This window comes from Scomber japonicus, chromosome 7 (assembly GCF_027409825.1).
Source record: "Scomber japonicus isolate fScoJap1 chromosome 7, fScoJap1.pri, whole genome shotgun sequence".
Classification (NCBI taxonomy): Eukaryota; Metazoa; Chordata; class Actinopteri; order Scombriformes; family Scombridae; genus Scomber; species Scomber japonicus.
Window position 1 is genome coordinate 18,128,875 of NC_070584.1, and position 16,660 is coordinate 18,145,534.

At 39.9% G+C, this 16,660-nt stretch overlaps 3 protein-coding genes across 4 annotated transcripts in view; 1 reads left to right on the forward strand and 2 right to left on the reverse strand.

Moving 5' to 3' along the window:
• Positions 1 to 838: 838 nt before the first annotated feature.
• cpox (coproporphyrinogen oxidase) lies at positions 839 to 5,665 on the reverse strand. The gene is made up of 7 exons (XM_053322592.1): positions 4,994 to 5,665; positions 4,588 to 4,731; positions 4,191 to 4,301; positions 3,926 to 4,067; positions 3,178 to 3,396; positions 1,967 to 2,071; positions 839 to 1,866 (listed from the first exon to the last, which is right to left on the reverse strand). The coding sequence occupies exons 1-7, from the start codon at positions 5,553 to 5,555 to the stop codon at positions 1,782 to 1,784; spliced, it is 1,368 nt and encodes a 455-aa protein (XP_053178567.1). The 5' UTR covers positions 5,556 to 5,665; the 3' UTR covers positions 839 to 1,781.
• Positions 5,666 to 7,233: 1,568 nt separating this feature from the next.
• On the forward strand, positions 7,234 to 12,176 carry ccdc181 (coiled-coil domain containing 181). 2 transcript variants are annotated; one of them, XM_053322467.1, is made up of 6 exons: positions 7,234 to 7,429; positions 8,616 to 8,726; positions 9,155 to 10,135; positions 10,208 to 10,354; positions 11,670 to 11,827; positions 11,986 to 12,176. In XM_053322467.1, the coding sequence occupies exons 2-6, from the start codon at positions 8,625 to 8,627 to the stop codon at positions 12,155 to 12,157; spliced, it is 1,560 nt and encodes a 519-aa protein (XP_053178442.1). In that variant the 5' UTR covers positions 7,234 to 7,429; positions 8,616 to 8,624; the 3' UTR covers positions 12,158 to 12,176. The 2 variants fall into 2 exon arrangements, with proteins under 2 accessions (XP_053178442.1, XP_053178443.1); XM_053322468.1 differs by lacking the exon at positions 7,234 to 7,429 and having other exon boundaries at positions 8,617 to 8,726; positions 8,869 to 10,135.
• A 1,848-nt stretch (positions 12,177 to 14,024) lies between these two features.
• The window catches only part of p3h2 (prolyl 3-hydroxylase 2), a 64,912-nt gene continuing 62,276 nt past the window's right edge, over positions 14,025 to 16,660 (reverse strand). The window contains exons 8-15 of the mRNA XM_053322466.1: positions 16,430 to 16,521; positions 16,168 to 16,295; positions 15,910 to 16,005; positions 15,612 to 15,762; positions 15,214 to 15,331; positions 14,991 to 15,066; positions 14,373 to 14,513; positions 14,025 to 14,146 (exon numbers count right to left, since the gene is read on the reverse strand). Coding sequence (XP_053178441.1) covers positions 14,054 to 14,146; positions 14,373 to 14,513; positions 14,991 to 15,066; positions 15,214 to 15,331; positions 15,612 to 15,762; positions 15,910 to 16,005; positions 16,168 to 16,295; positions 16,430 to 16,521 — 895 coding nt within the window. The 3' untranslated portion in view covers positions 14,025 to 14,053. The remainder of the gene's footprint in view (positions 14,147 to 14,372; positions 14,514 to 14,990; positions 15,067 to 15,213; positions 15,332 to 15,611; positions 15,763 to 15,909; positions 16,006 to 16,167; positions 16,296 to 16,429; positions 16,522 to 16,660) is intronic.

The window sequence follows — 16,660 nt, forward strand, 5'->3', positions numbered from 1 at the left end:
CTCTTAAATGAAAACACAGGAGTCTGGTTTGATGTCTTTAGCATCACTCTCAGCAATAACGATGTCAATCTTCTGGAAGAGGAAAGTGCTCGTACTCCATATGCAATGTTGTTGCATACACTCTAAAAACCAAATATATCTGTCTAATGTTCACTGACACTGATAAATGTCTCACATGTCCTTTCTACATCTCACAGACTCCGAGCACTGATTATTCTACTTTTTTGTGAGTTGACCTTTGACCCTCAGCACTTGCTATGACCTTGAACTGGCTTGTGCTGGTAGGGGTAGCCATTTTGTTTAGGTTTGTTGTTGTACTGTAACTTACAGAGCCCCCTTTTTACAATGCCTTATCAAACAAACAAAATGTTATATAACATTAAATGCAAGGGAACTTGTTATAAATCCTTGATATGTGCAGAAGCTTGAATTAATTTGTAATAAAACATTTAAAATGTCCTACGTGGTTCCATAATTACATTCAGTCTTGAGAACGTTGTGATACAGTGTGTGAGAGTTTTCCAAAGTTCTCCACTAGCCCGCTGTACTCACCCAAACCATCATTTCACACATGTATGATACACTGCGGAGCCTCATTCACACAGAGTGAATTACTGGTAAATGTTGCACAAGAAATTGAGAATGAAGCCATAAAGTAGGGTGAAATGAAACAGACATGTGATTCAAAGTGGTTTCAAAAGTCAGAAAAGGGAAGTTTTAGGTTATATTAGGGTCAAAGATAATAAACAATTTACTGTAATAATGTGATTAACATACACATTAGTACCTTGGTTTTCATCATACTCAGGATATATTCATTAAAATGGGTTATTCATTGCCCTATCTACCAATTTAACATTAGCACTCTGCTGGATTTAGCTTCTCCATCTCATCTCTGATACTAGCAAACATGAGCAACATTACAATTGATCTGTATTTCAGTGTGTTGATCATCAATACACAATTTATATTTACTGAGTTACTACTGTATAACTGACCATAATAAAAACATGGCAGAGAATGATCAGCAACCTGGATATGGTTTACATGCCACATATTTCATAAATTGTTTTGAAACCTTTCTTCTAACAGCCACCTGGCCTTTGATTCTCACAAATCCTCTCTGTGGAATGTGATCCAAAATCCAACTATTGTTAACTGCTGTTTAAACAAACCAGGAGGTGATTCATCAACCACAAGTCAGCGACCTACCGCAGTGTAAATGAGGCTAGATTGGGAACACTTAATTTCATATTTAACTTGGATCGTCAAAGAAAACTTCATTGTTGAGAGAAAATGCACTGAAACATCAAAACCAGATTTATTACCCTTTGATACCAGCGGTGGAACACACACCATCGCTCAATTTGTTTCAATTTTCCCTTTCAGTCCTCAGTGAAGACAGCTTCAAACAGATAAATGCACATTTATCCCAGGGGTAGAAAAAAGGTGCAACTAGTGTTTGACACAAACACTTTAAAAAAAAGGGGCAGCACATCAATTTGAGAAGCAGGTATAACATCCACCTGTTCAGTTACATTATTTGGTTTTGCTTTACTTTGCCAGGCAGTCGGTAATGGCACAAAGCCCAGTCATAAGTATAACAATACAATGTCTCATGATCAGTGTTATTATCAGTGTGATTAAGTGTTAACAAGGCTCATTTGACAAATCAGTAAACAGGGTACAGAGAAAAGTGCAGCAGATAAAAACACAGGTCATACCATTATAAAACTTTCCTGATATGTCCACATCGACATGTAAAACTGTGAACACTGTCATCACACCCACTCCTTTGGGTTTCGTAACACCTCCAACATCTCAGCCTCCAGGGTACCTTCGGCAGGCTCATGCATGTACTCCCACCTGAGGATGACGGGTGAGTTCGTTACCAAGCAACAACAGACAGCTCATTGCTGATGTACAAAAGCAGCACTACCACTGCTTGAAAATGGTTTTGGCTTACCTGGCAGTGAGGGGGAGGGACATGAGGATGCTCTCAATTCTGGAGCCAGGTGTGGCCAAACCAAACTTTACGCCCCTGTCATACACCAGGTTGAACTCAACATACCTACAACACAAGCACACAAAACCTACTGTAGATTTATGATATACTAGGTGGACACTGTTTGGTTGATCCATTTATTTGTCCCCAGCACCAAGTGGGTTGCACTTATTCAAGTACAGTATGAAAATGAACCAGATTTTAAAAATTGCTTTAGATATATACAATACAGCACATTGAGTAATTTAAAAAAAAAAATATTTTCATGATTAATCTGCTGGTTAGCTTCTTGATTAATGTTGTCTATACAATATCAGAAAATTGTGAAAAATGCTCATCATAATGTCTTGGTGACATCATCAAAATCCAAACCCAAAAATAAAATTCTGTTTACCATCATTATGGCACAGAAAAACAGACAAGTTTTGTGAAAAATAATAATGTTAAATAATGTTTTCACTGCACAAAAATCTTCCACAGTGGTGTATTTTTAGTATGTGCTGATGAACAGCTCTGATATAGTAGTCATGTGCTGCAGTGCATCAATTATATCAAATCCACATTATCCTATTTCCATCTTGTGTACTGTTTTTCCTCCAGGATTGTCAAATGCGCAAACTAACCTGAAAGACTGTTCAAGCCAACTGTTAAGATGCATAGAGTAAGTACACAACTTTAACATTAATGACTTTACTGCCACTTCTCTTCCTCACATTGACTCTAGTCCAAGCTCTTCTTTCTCCTACCTCACACATCATACCACCCATCCAATCATTCTCAGAATTTCTGGCTTGCAATCAAACTTCCTCCCATTCATAAACTAGCTCTTTTTTCTTTCTGAATTCTATTTTGTTAATCTCCCACCAGATGACTCAAGACTCCCAGCTGGGGTAGAAAACTGTGCCAGGATCTTTTTTTTTGGCTTTGGATCATACAGTCTGCTGTAGAGTCTTTGTCTGCACCAGAACTTTCAATAATCCATTCTGCATCTCTTACATTCATTATTTATCTTCACAGTTGATTTGGCAGTAACTTTTTAAAGTCAGTTCGATAAATAGTTGAAAGCATGGGACTGAAAGAACTAAAATGGGCTAAAACAAGAAAACATGTGCCTTGTAAAATCTAACAGCCACTGGTTCTTTTGTGAATCAAACTTTACATCAGATACTCACCTGCCTCGTCGTACCTGCTGCCAGTCTTTTTCCTCAGCAGTAAAGGTGTCTTTAAGGTGTTTGTTTACTATTGGTATGTAGCAGGGCACCACAGTGCGGGCACAGCTCTTGACAAAGCTGAATGCCTCCTCCTGACTGGGGCCGTCCAGGTCATCGAAGAAGATCCCTCCAATACCCCGAGTCTCTCCTCTGTGGGGGATGTAGAAGTATCTGTCACACCTAGACAACAGAGTTGGATTTAAATATTATTTTGTTTCCCTGACAAGGTGTCAACAATAGAAGATTAAACTGTGAAAACAGTGGAGAGCAAAATATGCACTAAATGAGCTACATTAGTTACTAGAGGCTCGTTCTGTATCCACCGATTCTGAGTCAGTCCTCTACAAAACTAATTCATAACCAAAGAATATACAATTAGACTGAGATACATCCACAGAGGGAAATAAACTACTTTTGTGCTCCCTCTTAATCAATTTTGAATTAGCAAAATACACTTATGATAACCCTAACCCTAACCCTAACCCTACATCAGATAAACCGCACCCATCCTTTCATATCCCCTGTGGTCATTCACTGGCCTACGTCATGGCTCAACGGTTTTTCTGCAACTGCAGATTTTGGCAGAGACTACCTCTTATCACCATCATGCAGTAAGGATACACCCATTGTATTCCACACACAAACACACAGAAATCAGGCCTACGGATGCGTACGTGCCTAAATACAAGACCTGTAATTGTATCAGTACCATTTCTTGAAGTTGCTGTAGTGCTGCGGATGGTGCTTGTCACAGGCCTCCTTCAGCGTGTTGTGGAAGTGAAATGCATCTCCTTTGTTGATATAAACTGGAGTTAGATCTGTTCCTCCCCCAAACCACCACTGCTTAGAGCCTGGAAAACACACACAGACAAGAAAGAAGGAAACAAGGCTCATCATTCATTCATATACTCAATAGTGTCATCGACACCAAGACACCAATTGCTGACGTCAAGTACTGACAATCACACACTCACCATCTTCCTCCTCTATCTCAAAGTATCTGTAGTTGAAGTGCACTGTGGGGATGTGGGGGTTCTTGGGATGGATGACGGAGCTCACCCCCATGGCACAGAATGGCAACTTTCCTGAGACAAAACATAGAGGAAAATGTCAAAGTTCAAACACACACAGTCCAGACATTTTCACACACTCAGTTAGAGCATTTTGCAACAAACCCAAACAGTGAAAATTGATTAAGACATAACCCTTAGTAGATGCAACAATAAATGAACATCTGTGTGAGTACCAAGTTCTGTGTAAATGGACTGCTGGAACCATGACCTACATTCTTAATATAGGTCACCACAACTCTGGTCATAAATTATTTTAAGGTTTAAGCCTGCATACAAATATCAGATTTACAAAACTCACCATCTTTCCCTTTGAGGATTTTCCCTCGGCTCCTCATCTGCTTGGCAGCCTCTTCTGTCAGGTACCCAGACACCACTGACACATTGACTCCTGCCTTCTCAAACACCTTTCCATCCTGCATCACACAGCTGATTCCTCCACCACCTGACACACACACACACACACACACACACACACACACACACACACACACACACACAGTCAAAGGGAATAAATTATAGATTAACTGCTCTGCTTCATAGCAATACAGCATTTTTGCCAGTTTATGACTATTTCTTGCATGTATCTGACCATGTTGTTCTCAAGACAGGAAACATAAATTGCATTACATGGAACATTTCACTGGTAATACAATCAGGATTTAAACAATGTAAAGTCTGCGGTTTATCAGCCAAGCCCTCCACACCTTCTTTCCTCTCCCATCGGTCCACCTTAAACCTCCCACCATCCACCTTCTCCAAGGCTCTGCAGAAGTCCGCCTGGGTCTCCATGATCAGCATCTCCATCTTCGTGCACATCTCCCCTTTCCTCCTCTGCAGGACATTGACGTCGGTGACCGTAGGAGACATGAATCCCTTGCATCTCTCCAAGATATCGCCCTCTTCCTCCTCCACGGCTTGGGGTATTTTCTTTGCCATTTCAGCACGCTGGAAGTGGCTAGCGTTTGCCAAAAATCCCGCTACAGCCGCAGCAGCTGTTACAGCTGCAGCTCCACTAAGCGCCAGGACCCCTCTTCTGTTTCGTCCAGCTGCAGCTCTGCCTGCGGTCCCATGGGACATGAATCGCACGCCGGTACCCCTGGAAAACCATCTTGTTCCTGTAAGCAACGTCAACGACGTGCTATGAATGGAGCATGACGGCAAATGTGACTGTCCTGCACTAGCAAGCCCCTTTAAATGTGAAATGAAACATCGCCTCGACGTAACCTGAGCCGTTTTGTTAAATGAGCAAAGGATAATGGTGGCCATTTGTCGGAAAAATCACTGGCTGTGTCCTAGGTGTGTAGCGGCCGTTTGAAGATAACACAGTTTACTAACTCCTCAAAACATTATCGCAAGTTGTGCGTACGTGCTATCAGTCGCGCTTCCACTCGGTAGTTGTCGAGGCCACTCGGGAAATGTCGTTCCCTGTCATCAGCGGCGCTCTGTTCGTCGAGCGGTGGACATCTACAGTGAACTTCAAGTCCCAGAATGCAGTGCGCCGCAGGACAAACAAGCACCTCTCACATGCTCCGCCTTCTTCGTTTAAAATAAAGAGACGAGTTCAAGTGGGGTTAAAGGGTTAAAGTCATAGGTTAAAGTGTTTTTTTTAATGTTACACTGTCGCTATAATCCAGTCGTCTACCGCTCACGTGTTAAATTTACTAAACCGCTGTGACTGATAATTATACTAAAACATAGTTATTTTTTAGGTTTAAATTATGTTTGATCATCTTTGCATAATTCAAAAACCCAACATTGTCGTATACTATTCTTAATATTTTAATTAGCGAAATGTGTTAATCCAACAGCCAATTGATTAACTGACGCCACTGACCAATGTTTTGTCAAGAGGTAACACATTAACCAAAGTAAAAATGAGCTTAGTTACCCTCAAGTGGATTTATGAATTAAAGTATCTACATTTTTATCGTAGGCTAAATAAACGACTCTTTTGTTAATCCATTTTGTTCTTATTTCAGCCATCTTTTTTTTTAAAGTATTGTTTTATCTGTTGCCTGATTTGGTTTTGTTTTTACAAGATAGGTAATATAGCTACAACCTGGGCCTGGCATATTAAATCGGTGCCCATTTTATCGTGAATTTGCCTTTTTTCTTTTTCTTTTAAGTCATTTTAATTTAATGCTTAAAAAAACTCTTAGACTAGAGAAGACTAGTTAAAGAACACTGGAAAAATTGTGAATCCTGATCTTAAAAGAAATATAATTGTTGCATTACAAGCCCAAATATTGAACAAAAATACATGTAGGCATTTAACATAGTATATAACTGCCCCACATTAGTCAAAACATGCTGTCCCACTTTTGAAACAACCTTTGCTAAAGTGGGACGACTAAAGATTGCTTCAAATAAAAAATACTGCATCATTTTATACACAAATACATCACAAACATAATTTGATATAATAAGGAACATTGTTTTACTCATGATAGTGTTATAGTTATATGATTTATGATGATTTATATTCTTAACATTGATTTTGTGTAAATCCTATGTCACAACCTTTAGGTGGACTTCACAAGGGGTAGTCCTTCTTGTTTGACTATTTTCCTGCCCCCATATATGACATCACACTCACAAAGTCATATGATTTCTACTACATGACACCACTGCTTGGATTCAACACCAATCATGTTCGCTTTAATGTTGTAGAAAAAAAGACAAATGCGCTGGAGTTTAGGTGTACCAGTACCATATTATGTCCCACATTACCCTAATCCACCCTCATTTTATAACTCATATGTAGAATTAATAAACAGTGCCACAACTCCCTACAGGATTACAGCAGATGTGTATTCTGGATGGTTTAAAGTAGGGTGTTTTTCCCTTGTCTGAAGCCTACATGGAGATTTTATGAGCTGCAAGCGAGTTTTGTGTGTGCATGTGTCCCGTATGCGCATGCGCAAGTGTAAAGCGTGTTGTAGGTCTCTATGACGACGGATCTAATAAACCTTTTAGGGCTGTGGAGTGACTGGAAGCAGATTATGTGCACAGGTGTTACTCCGCAGACAGACAGGCACTGCGTGGTCCAGTTAGATGGAAAAATAGCCACCAAATAACCCGGCTGCATGCCTTCTTTCCCCGCTTTGAACTCAAGAATACTGCGCAAGAACCTGCTGCTGGTGAGTTGACCAACAAGCAACATTTCTTTCTGCTTTTTTATTCCCAGTAGCTAAAACGTGTGCTTTTTTAGACCCAGAGCTACAAAAACAAACAGGTTATAATCTTTGTTAAACTCTGTTTTGTAATGAAAATGGTTATGTCACAACAGAAACATTGATTTGATTAGTAGGCCTACAGTAAAGATGTCAGCAGACATGTTGGAATAAAAAATAAGAATAGTTGTTTACTGATGGCCCTGAAGTACTGAGTTGTGTCCAGTAGGGACGCACAACACAACACAACACAACACAACACAACACCCATATACATACTGTGATGGGATGATGGCCAGGCTGACATTGGTGAGGTGAATTTATTACAACTTCCATAAATTCACCTCATCTGCAAAGCAGGTTTGGTGATGTCCACATCATAGTACAATATACAGCTGTTTCATATTTATATTAAATTATGTTTCATTTTATTCAAACATATTTACTGTAATGTTGCTGCCATTTGTTTGATTGCAAGGTATTTATTAAACAGTCTAAATATAATTATTATAATTCAGAGCATAAACATTTTAATGAATTGACAAATTGTTTTGAAAGTAAAAAACTGTTTTTATATGGCTATATGTGTGTCTGTGTCATTATGGATATGGAGAGACTTCATTAAATATAGATAATCCAGACAGTCAAAGACTGCACACCTTGTGCTCCATTTTTTAAAAATGCTTTATTTTAATAGTGAGATTAAAACTTTGCATGAGTAATCTGTTTCTCCACTGATTATTACCATTACAAATATAAAACATAATTTTCTAAAATAAATCAAATTGAGTTTTGAAAAAGGTTAGTATTCTCTTCAATGACCTCAGAGTTTGTAATCATAATTACAACTCATACTCATACAAGAAAATGTTACCAAGAGTAAAAGGGCTAAAAATGAGAAGTTTGCTTTGAGGAAAGGTAAGTTGGTCACCAAAACAAAATAACTGATCTTCTGGGGAAAAATAATATCATGATGACATTGTCCTCATAGACTTAAGTGTCAGTCAAGAGGAAATTGTTCTAAAAAACAAAAAGTCATTCTTTGGAATAAAAATTCATAAGAAAGCTCTTAAGTTATCTGGCTGGTAGATGTTGACATATTTTGCTATGAACTATCAGTCATGTCTAAGTTTTGTCTTGGATCCTCTCCCAGTGGTAGACTATGAATGAGGTGGTTCCCACAAAGTCCCAGGAAGAGTATGAGGATGACTTTGAGAAGGATCTAGACTGGCTGATCAATGAGGAAGGTCGGAGTGAGGACCAGGTAAGTGAATCCACCAGACAGACTGATTACATCTCCATTATCACGCTTTCTTTTTTTCCCCTTCTTTTTCTTATTTAATCACCCTGCTTTTATTTTTTTATCATGTGAAACTGAATTTGGCGTACTGCTCTACTTACTTCAGGCTGAGTGCTGAATGGGTCCCTGACCCTGCTCCATGAAAGTGTGACAGTCAATAGTGTTGAGTTACCCGAGCTGGCATATCTCACTGCTTGCATGTGAAACCTTTTCTGTTGACATACTGTGACATACTTTCTCTCTGTGCCACTGCAGGATGCAATATTGATGAACACACTAACACCTGTCTGTTATCACACCAGCATGCCTATTTACCTACTAAGTATTAAAGTTGCTCTTTCATTTGCATTCAAACCTCATTAATAAATGTAGCTGTCTTTTGCATCACACAGGGTCCTGACTATGAGGACATAGAGGCAGAAATTGACAAAGAACTGGAGGAGGATGAGAAGCATCAAAGAATGAAGCAAAAGGAGAAAGGAAATAAGGCAGAGAAGAGTGGCAACAAAGCACAGGAGGTGGACGAAGATGAGGAGAGGTGGCCCACACCTATGGAGCCACTGGAGTACGACTCAGACAGAGACAGCCCAAATAAGTCATCACCTATAGTCCCACCTCCTCCGGGGATGGATGACCAGACAGAAGAGGACAAAAAGTACATTCTGGAGAAGATCCAGCAGGCTAATCGAGAATTGCAGGATCAGGAAGCTCCGGATATGACGCGACGCAGGCGGCTGCATTTTAAAGATACGCTGGTGGACCTGGTGGTGCCTCCTTTGCAGTTTCAGAAAGATGTTAACAGTGAGGTGGAAAGGCGAAAGGGCAACAAGGACATAGTTCAGGATGCAGAGGAAGTGTCAGGGAAACTGTCTGAGCTAAAACTTTCCCCCCGAGAGAAAGGTGTAGGTGGATCTGGAGGATGTGGAAGGGGCGACGAGAACTGTGAGAGAGGTCAGGGGCTAAAGGAGAGCAGAGTTCTTGTAGAAAAAGATGGGAAGTTTGATCTGGTCAGCCTGAAAGAGGTGGAGAGTCAAGGCCTTCTCCCTCCCATAGCAAGCAGCTACAGCTCCACAGAGCAGACTGTGAGCCCCAGTAAGATCCACAGTTCCTTCTCCTTCTCTCCTCGTTCCCTTGCTGGCTCTTTCCCCTTCCAGCAGGCCATCAATCATCTCCAGGCCCCGAGACCTCCAGCAAAGCCCAGGAACAGGCCCAGCTCAGCCAGCCACAGCCAGAGAGGTAGCCAGAGGGGAAGTGCCAATCGGCGGGTGCAATCAGCCACCGGGACTCCCTGCCAGGCCACCTACACCCTCTCCCCTGAGCAGAAAGAGCTGCTGCAAAAGATCCAGGAGAAGAAGGAGAAGCTGACCAGAGAGGTAGGAAGGAAGTGATCATATTTCCACTTTAAGGATAGTTTGTTACTTGAATTACTTGTATTTCCTTAACAGGCAGAGCAGAGGAAACTCGAGGAAGAAGAGCAGAAGAAGCGGGAGAATGAGCTCGCATTCAAGGCCTGGCTGATGAGGAAGAGAGAGCAGCTTCAGGGGGAGAGAAGGATCCATCGAGCCCAGGAGATGGAGAGGATGAGTTCTAATGTATGGCCACAAGGGGGCACTCCAACCTATCAAAACACACAGTATAAAGAAGAATTCAATGGTTGGACTTTAGCTAGTCTTTAATTAGCTGCAATAATTTTTTTTGTCACTAATGTTATTAAATTTGTCTGCAAGCATTGGGTGTTTAACACAGGAGTCAAGGACCCTATTGTTATTGTATGGTTTATTATTCTACCGCGTCTTTGAGCCTCAATTTGGTCAATTTGTCCCCCTAAACATGCTCAAACACTCACCAAATTTTGCAGGCATATCAGGTCTGGCAAAAAATTCGATAAAATGAAAAAAACAACAATGTCAAACTCTCTAGCGCCACCTAGAAACAGTAAAACAGCCACTACGCCTGATTTTGGACGAGTTTAAGCCTCCTACAAGCGACATCTTGTCCGAAGGCGTTCATCGTGACGGCTTCAAACTTAAATAGCTCACTTAGCACACCCTGGTGAACAAAATTTCTGAACAACTTTTTCATTACTCGTCCAGTTTGGATTTTAGAAGCCCACAAAGGTCAAGTGCCAAAAAAAACAAAAAGCTCCCATAGACAATGAATGGGAGAAGAGTCTAATGCCACTTTGACCCTAAATGTGTCCACTACGCCTGACAGGAATGTCATAGAAAGATCAAACAAAAACTCAATTGTTTGTCCTATCAAGAGCTACAAATCAGGTGCTGACACCAGTGACCTAAATCAAACAGGAAGTGCACAATTTGCATTTAAATGTGTGATTTTCTGCGATTTTTCAGGCTTTTCAAAATATATACATTATTCCTGCATACTTTCAGCTACAGACTCCATTCAAACGTCTAAATGTAGCCACAAGTCTCTATAGATGTGTGTAATTTGGCCTGGTTATATTTTATACTTTTTGATCTGCACACCCACATGTGCACCCTATTCCTCTCCAATTCAATCCTGAATCTAACCTTTCCGCTTCGCCACGTCCCGAGATGCGCAAGGGTGCGAGGTCCCACCCAACGCTGCTTTTAGCTTTAATTTATTTATTGTTTTCATAAAACATATTATTATTATTATTTTCCATTTTTATCAAACTGTACTACAAGCAATACAGTCACACACGTCATCATTCCTCCCACTACAGGCCACAAACAAACAAACAGAGGCATTTCAATCATATACAATAAGCCAAAATTATATCTTGACTAAAAATCTAATATTAATTAACAATGAACATTTTTTCACAACAAAGCAAGTATTCATTTTGCATTTTCCAAAAACAAGATAAAAGGTGTTCAAAAATGTTTGCCATAAACCTGCTTTTTCTGCCCCCTTGTGCAGAGGGGCCCCATTGACCCAGAGGAGGCCTTCAGGATGTGGCTGCAGAGGAAGCAGGAGCAGCAGCAGAAGGAGAGACAGCTGGTGGAGCTGAAGAGGCTGGAGGATGACAATGGTTATCTCTTACATAGCCGTGAGGAGTGTGAACGTGCCTTCAAACTGTGAGTTCACTTTAATCCTTTTATACTTTTAATTTCCTACAGTAATTGATTTAAAAATCCATTCAAATAAATATTTGTTACCTCAGCCACATGTAGGATGATGGGTTATTAATATTTGATAATTCAGTACACTCAGTCCTCCTTCCTTCCTTCCTCAGGTGGCTGAAGAGGAAGCGGGAGGAGAAGCGTGCGGAGCAGCAGGCAGCTCGTGAGCACTCCCGCAGGTTGGTGCTGGAGGAGCGGCGTGCTCGACGCATGCGGGACCTGCTGTGTACAGCCAATGAAACCAAGCCATTCAGATTCACTGAGCAGGTGGCCTACCGCTTCTGACACGTACCCGACATGCCCTCTGAACCCATACAGCCAGCATCACCTCATGAATAAAATAGATTCGATTTTAACCACAGACTGAACAGCATAGTGGGAATATCAAGAATAGTTTATATTGTGTTCAGTTGTTGCCCGCTAGGTTGTTGCTTTATTGTTTTCTATCTCCAAGCTACGTTAAAACACATTTCTAAAAAACAAAAGAAAACTAAGCAAAAAGTTTACCACAGTGACCTCTACTCAGTTTACTTGGGAAAATAACTCTTCAACAGTTACTTCAGGTATGATGAAATGTCTCGAGTGAATTATTTGTTACTGTATTTACCTACAGTATGTTTTGTGTAGTGGCAGATGCACTTTACTTTGAATGGACCTTTCATGAATGGCTTATACAAGAGCTGAAACATGTATTACTGTATGCCTTTTGACAGAGTGTGTTTGGTTACATAGATACATATATAAAGATATATTATGTTATACAACAGATGACTTCAACAGAAAAAGACAAATGTGAATGACTCAATGTACACCATTGCATATAGATATTAGATGTAATATTTTTAATTTATAGCCATGTACACATACATTTTTTGAGCTACAGCATTTCATAATTAAATATCAGTGAAACAAAAGTGGCCAACCTCATTAAATGACATGACTAAGTTTCTGGTTAGCAGTTTGAATCTATGTAGAAAAAACAAAGCTACTCTTTTATATTTTTTTCCATTGGATTTACAGTGCACGACTCAGCCTAACATCTGTGTCCTCAACAAAAATATAAAGAATTAAAAGACCGTACAAATATGTATTCCTTGAAACAGGAATGATTGACATCTTTTATGACAAAAGTTTCTTATATTCAATGCTGACCATCAAAACAGCAGCTGTGAATTATTAAAAACACATAAATAAAAGTAACATATAAACACACGTCAATGAACAAAACCAGTATTCTGCTCTGTGTGCCGAGACGGGAGGGGAGTTATTTATCACAATCATAACAACAACATCAAGAGGAAAAGTGGACAAGGTAGTGATGAAAATCAGGGCACAAAATTAGCACCAGCCACTAACCAAATGCTGGTAAAATATGGAAGTTGATTTGCTTCACTCATCAAACAAAAATACAAAGGTAATCTACTAAGTGGCTGGTAAAATTTAAACATTCACTAGCCGATGGACAGAAAAGTTAATTTTGTACCCTGACGAAGACATTTTCAGTTTCAGACTCAACACACAGAGAAGGACAGAGTGCATGATCATTAAATATTCAGCATATTAGAAAACATCTCTTTCTTAAATTCTTTGAATCAGACATCCAAATTAGAAAAACAGTGCACTGCCTACTTTAATAGAAAAAAATATTACTGGCACGGAAATGAAAAAAAGAAAAACTGTTGTTAATAAGGTTCTTAGCATATGTAACAGTACCATTTATGAAGATGGAAACTAACTATTTTGAACTACTGACCACTGAAATGAAAGTAGTTGTTTAATAACTCTACAAATAACTCTATTTTTTTTAATAAAAGCCATTGATTATGTCGTTCAGAACAAGGAACAAGAACCTAAACTCCACTGCCGTTCTTCTCTTTGGCTTCTTCACAGTTCAGTGAGATTACAGGTATGAGCACTCTTAAACAACAAAACAATGTGAATTTGACTTTTTCTTAACTAGAGGCTTTCAATGGAAGGAAAGACAAAAAAAGTTAACTCAAGTACTGGTGTGTAGAAAAACACAAAGAAACACAACTGGCAACACAAAAACGACAATATCTTGCACTTCAAACAGTACAAAACTAGAAATGTTCTGATTCAAAGGTCATTCAATAAATAGTTAAAATATATAGAAGGATTTCATTGAAGGAGGTGGGAATGGGTTAGGGGTTTTTTCTGCTTCTACAGTTCATCTTTAGGGTTGATACTGAGACCCTGACCCCACATAGACTGTGTGTCCAGTGCCTGGATCACCTCATCTGCCTGTAGTCTCTCCTGGGGAGGAAAAAGGAAAGAAATGACAGGGAAATAAGTTTGACTTTGATGAAAGGAATCTTATTCAGATAATATGCAGCTTCAGAGTCTGTTAGTCAAAGGAAAGTCAAATTATATTCAGATTGGAGCAGTAAGAACTACAATAAAGATCAACCTATATGTTAAATGACTCATCACCTTACGTCAACATGGCTGCCAAACTTATTAAATGAAAGCAAGAGTTTACCAGTTCTCTGAAGAGCGGGTCCAGGGTGAACCACAGAGCCACAGCACACCTCTGCCCACTGGTGACGGCCTTCACACCATGTGGATTCTCCCCTCCTGATGAGAAACCCACCATCCTGCCACACTTTGGCTTCACTGATGCCTGAAAGGGATTGAGATTGTGCAAAGGAGGAGGTGAGGTTAAAATTATAGTTATCTAATCAAATTAGTGAGACAAAGACTTCACTATTTTGCTCTATTGTTAAACCAGATGTTTGCCTGCAAGTCGAATCCAAAGCTGATTACACAGTTTTTATGAGCACCCCGTTGTGTTTATATTTTGTTTGATTCTACCCATATGATGAGTTTACTCAGTAATGCCTGCCTTTCAGTAAATAAACTGACCTCATATAACCTTCTTTTTGGTAAAAAAACAAAACAAACCCCCAAAAAAACAAAAAAAACCCATGTCAAATTAAAAGGCAAGGCTCAGAAATCAGTTTTGTAATTTGTCATAATGTTGGAAGAATATCAAGTCTGTTTTTTTCATTCTTCCATAGAGGTCAACCAGGCTCATTTGGTTGAAAATCATGTTTAAATCAATAAATCTGAATCTCATATTTCAGTAGAACCAGCTTACCGTCACTGTTTTGGCATCCATTTCTGTGAAGATGAACTCCCCACCTTCAAAATCTCCATTTAGATATAAAAGTGCACTAAAATAACATAAGTAAAAAGGAGGTCAGATCAAATGCATGATTACTGTATGATAATGACCATTATGCATGTTTAATAGTGAGATACAGCTGCAACATGAATGATTATAATTCTATGTAACTGTGTTGAAAGCAGGTGACTCATACCTATAGTCTCTGTATGTGTATGCTGGTGGCTCCTTCCAGCACTCATTGGCCTCAGGGTCCAGCAGACAGTTGTCAGCATGGATGGGATGGCTCAGGTCATTCCTGTGGTCTTGCTGCCCTGTTTACGTATAACCAACAGACACAAAAATCAGCAAAAATACAGCCTTTCAAATAATATGTTAAATTAACACAGGAGGAGTTTTTATTCTTGGAACACCTTTATCACAGTATTTGAAACATCAAGGATGACAGCAATATTAATTAGCTTTATTAATTCATTAACTGTTGTGACTGCAGATAAAGTGCAGGAATTCATGCTTATTTATGATGTCTCTGTTAAGAATATAAGTTCAAATAACAGTTTATGTGTTTTAGTGTCATCTCAGTGTGTGAGTGACCTGTGATGGCTGTTCGGCACACCAGGTGTGTGTAGGAGAAGTGAAGAGTGGTGTTGAGCAGGAAGTAGGACTCGATAACGTGTCTTGCTCGCTCACTGACGTCATAGAAGAGGCGAGCGCTTCTCATCGGCACTCTGCCCTCATAGCCGTACTGCAGGGTGGGAAAAACAAAAAAATTCACTGTAACATAAAATATACAGTATAGGTGACACATTTTATTGAATATTGAATTGCATTTGGACTTTTTTAGTTTTCTCCCCTATGGATGATCCACTGGCATGTGTTTGTGTTTGTGTACCTGCAGCGTTTTGAGCACAGTGGCACCTTCGAACTTCTCATTGGGAGTGTGTGGAGACATCTTCCCTCTGTAGCCGTCTCCTGCGAGGGTGACAGCCTGACAGAATAGAGCCAGAATTAAGCTTCAACTACAGGCTCACTGGTTCAAGTTCACATTTGTCAACAGGTACCTTCAGAGCAAGGAGGTTTTTATTTGCTGTTCGTGACTAATCTGTTGATTTAACATGCTGATTTTATTAACGTTGTATAATTTCCTTACATGTGCCAAGTCTCTGAGCTCTGAGCACTCCTCCTCAGATATCACGTTATCCAGCAGCACCCGTTGACTCCCGTTCAAGGCCATAGAGTTCTGCACTAGCCGCACAGTGTCATACACCAAAGGGCCACCTACACAGATCACAGAGCAGCATGTCAAGAATGCAACACGTTATCTTAACCGTGGTGGTCAGAAAAGATTTTCTCTTGCAGTTTAAATCCCCTTTAGCCCAACTCTGCTAACAGCCTCTGCAGCAACATTGTACCTTCTTTGGGCTGCTGTGAAACATCTGTGGTGAAGTTCTTTTTCTCTGAGATGGGAACGTACTCCATCCAGCCATCTGTACCAGAGGGAATCCTACAAAAAATGGAGAGTCATTATATTTTGACAAAGAGGTTCAAAGTTTGCAAATATTGAACATCAGTATATGCAGCTTATGCTACTGCAATCAGAATGCTTTGGGACCGAGGCCATGAAAAGACAAACTGTTGTTCAA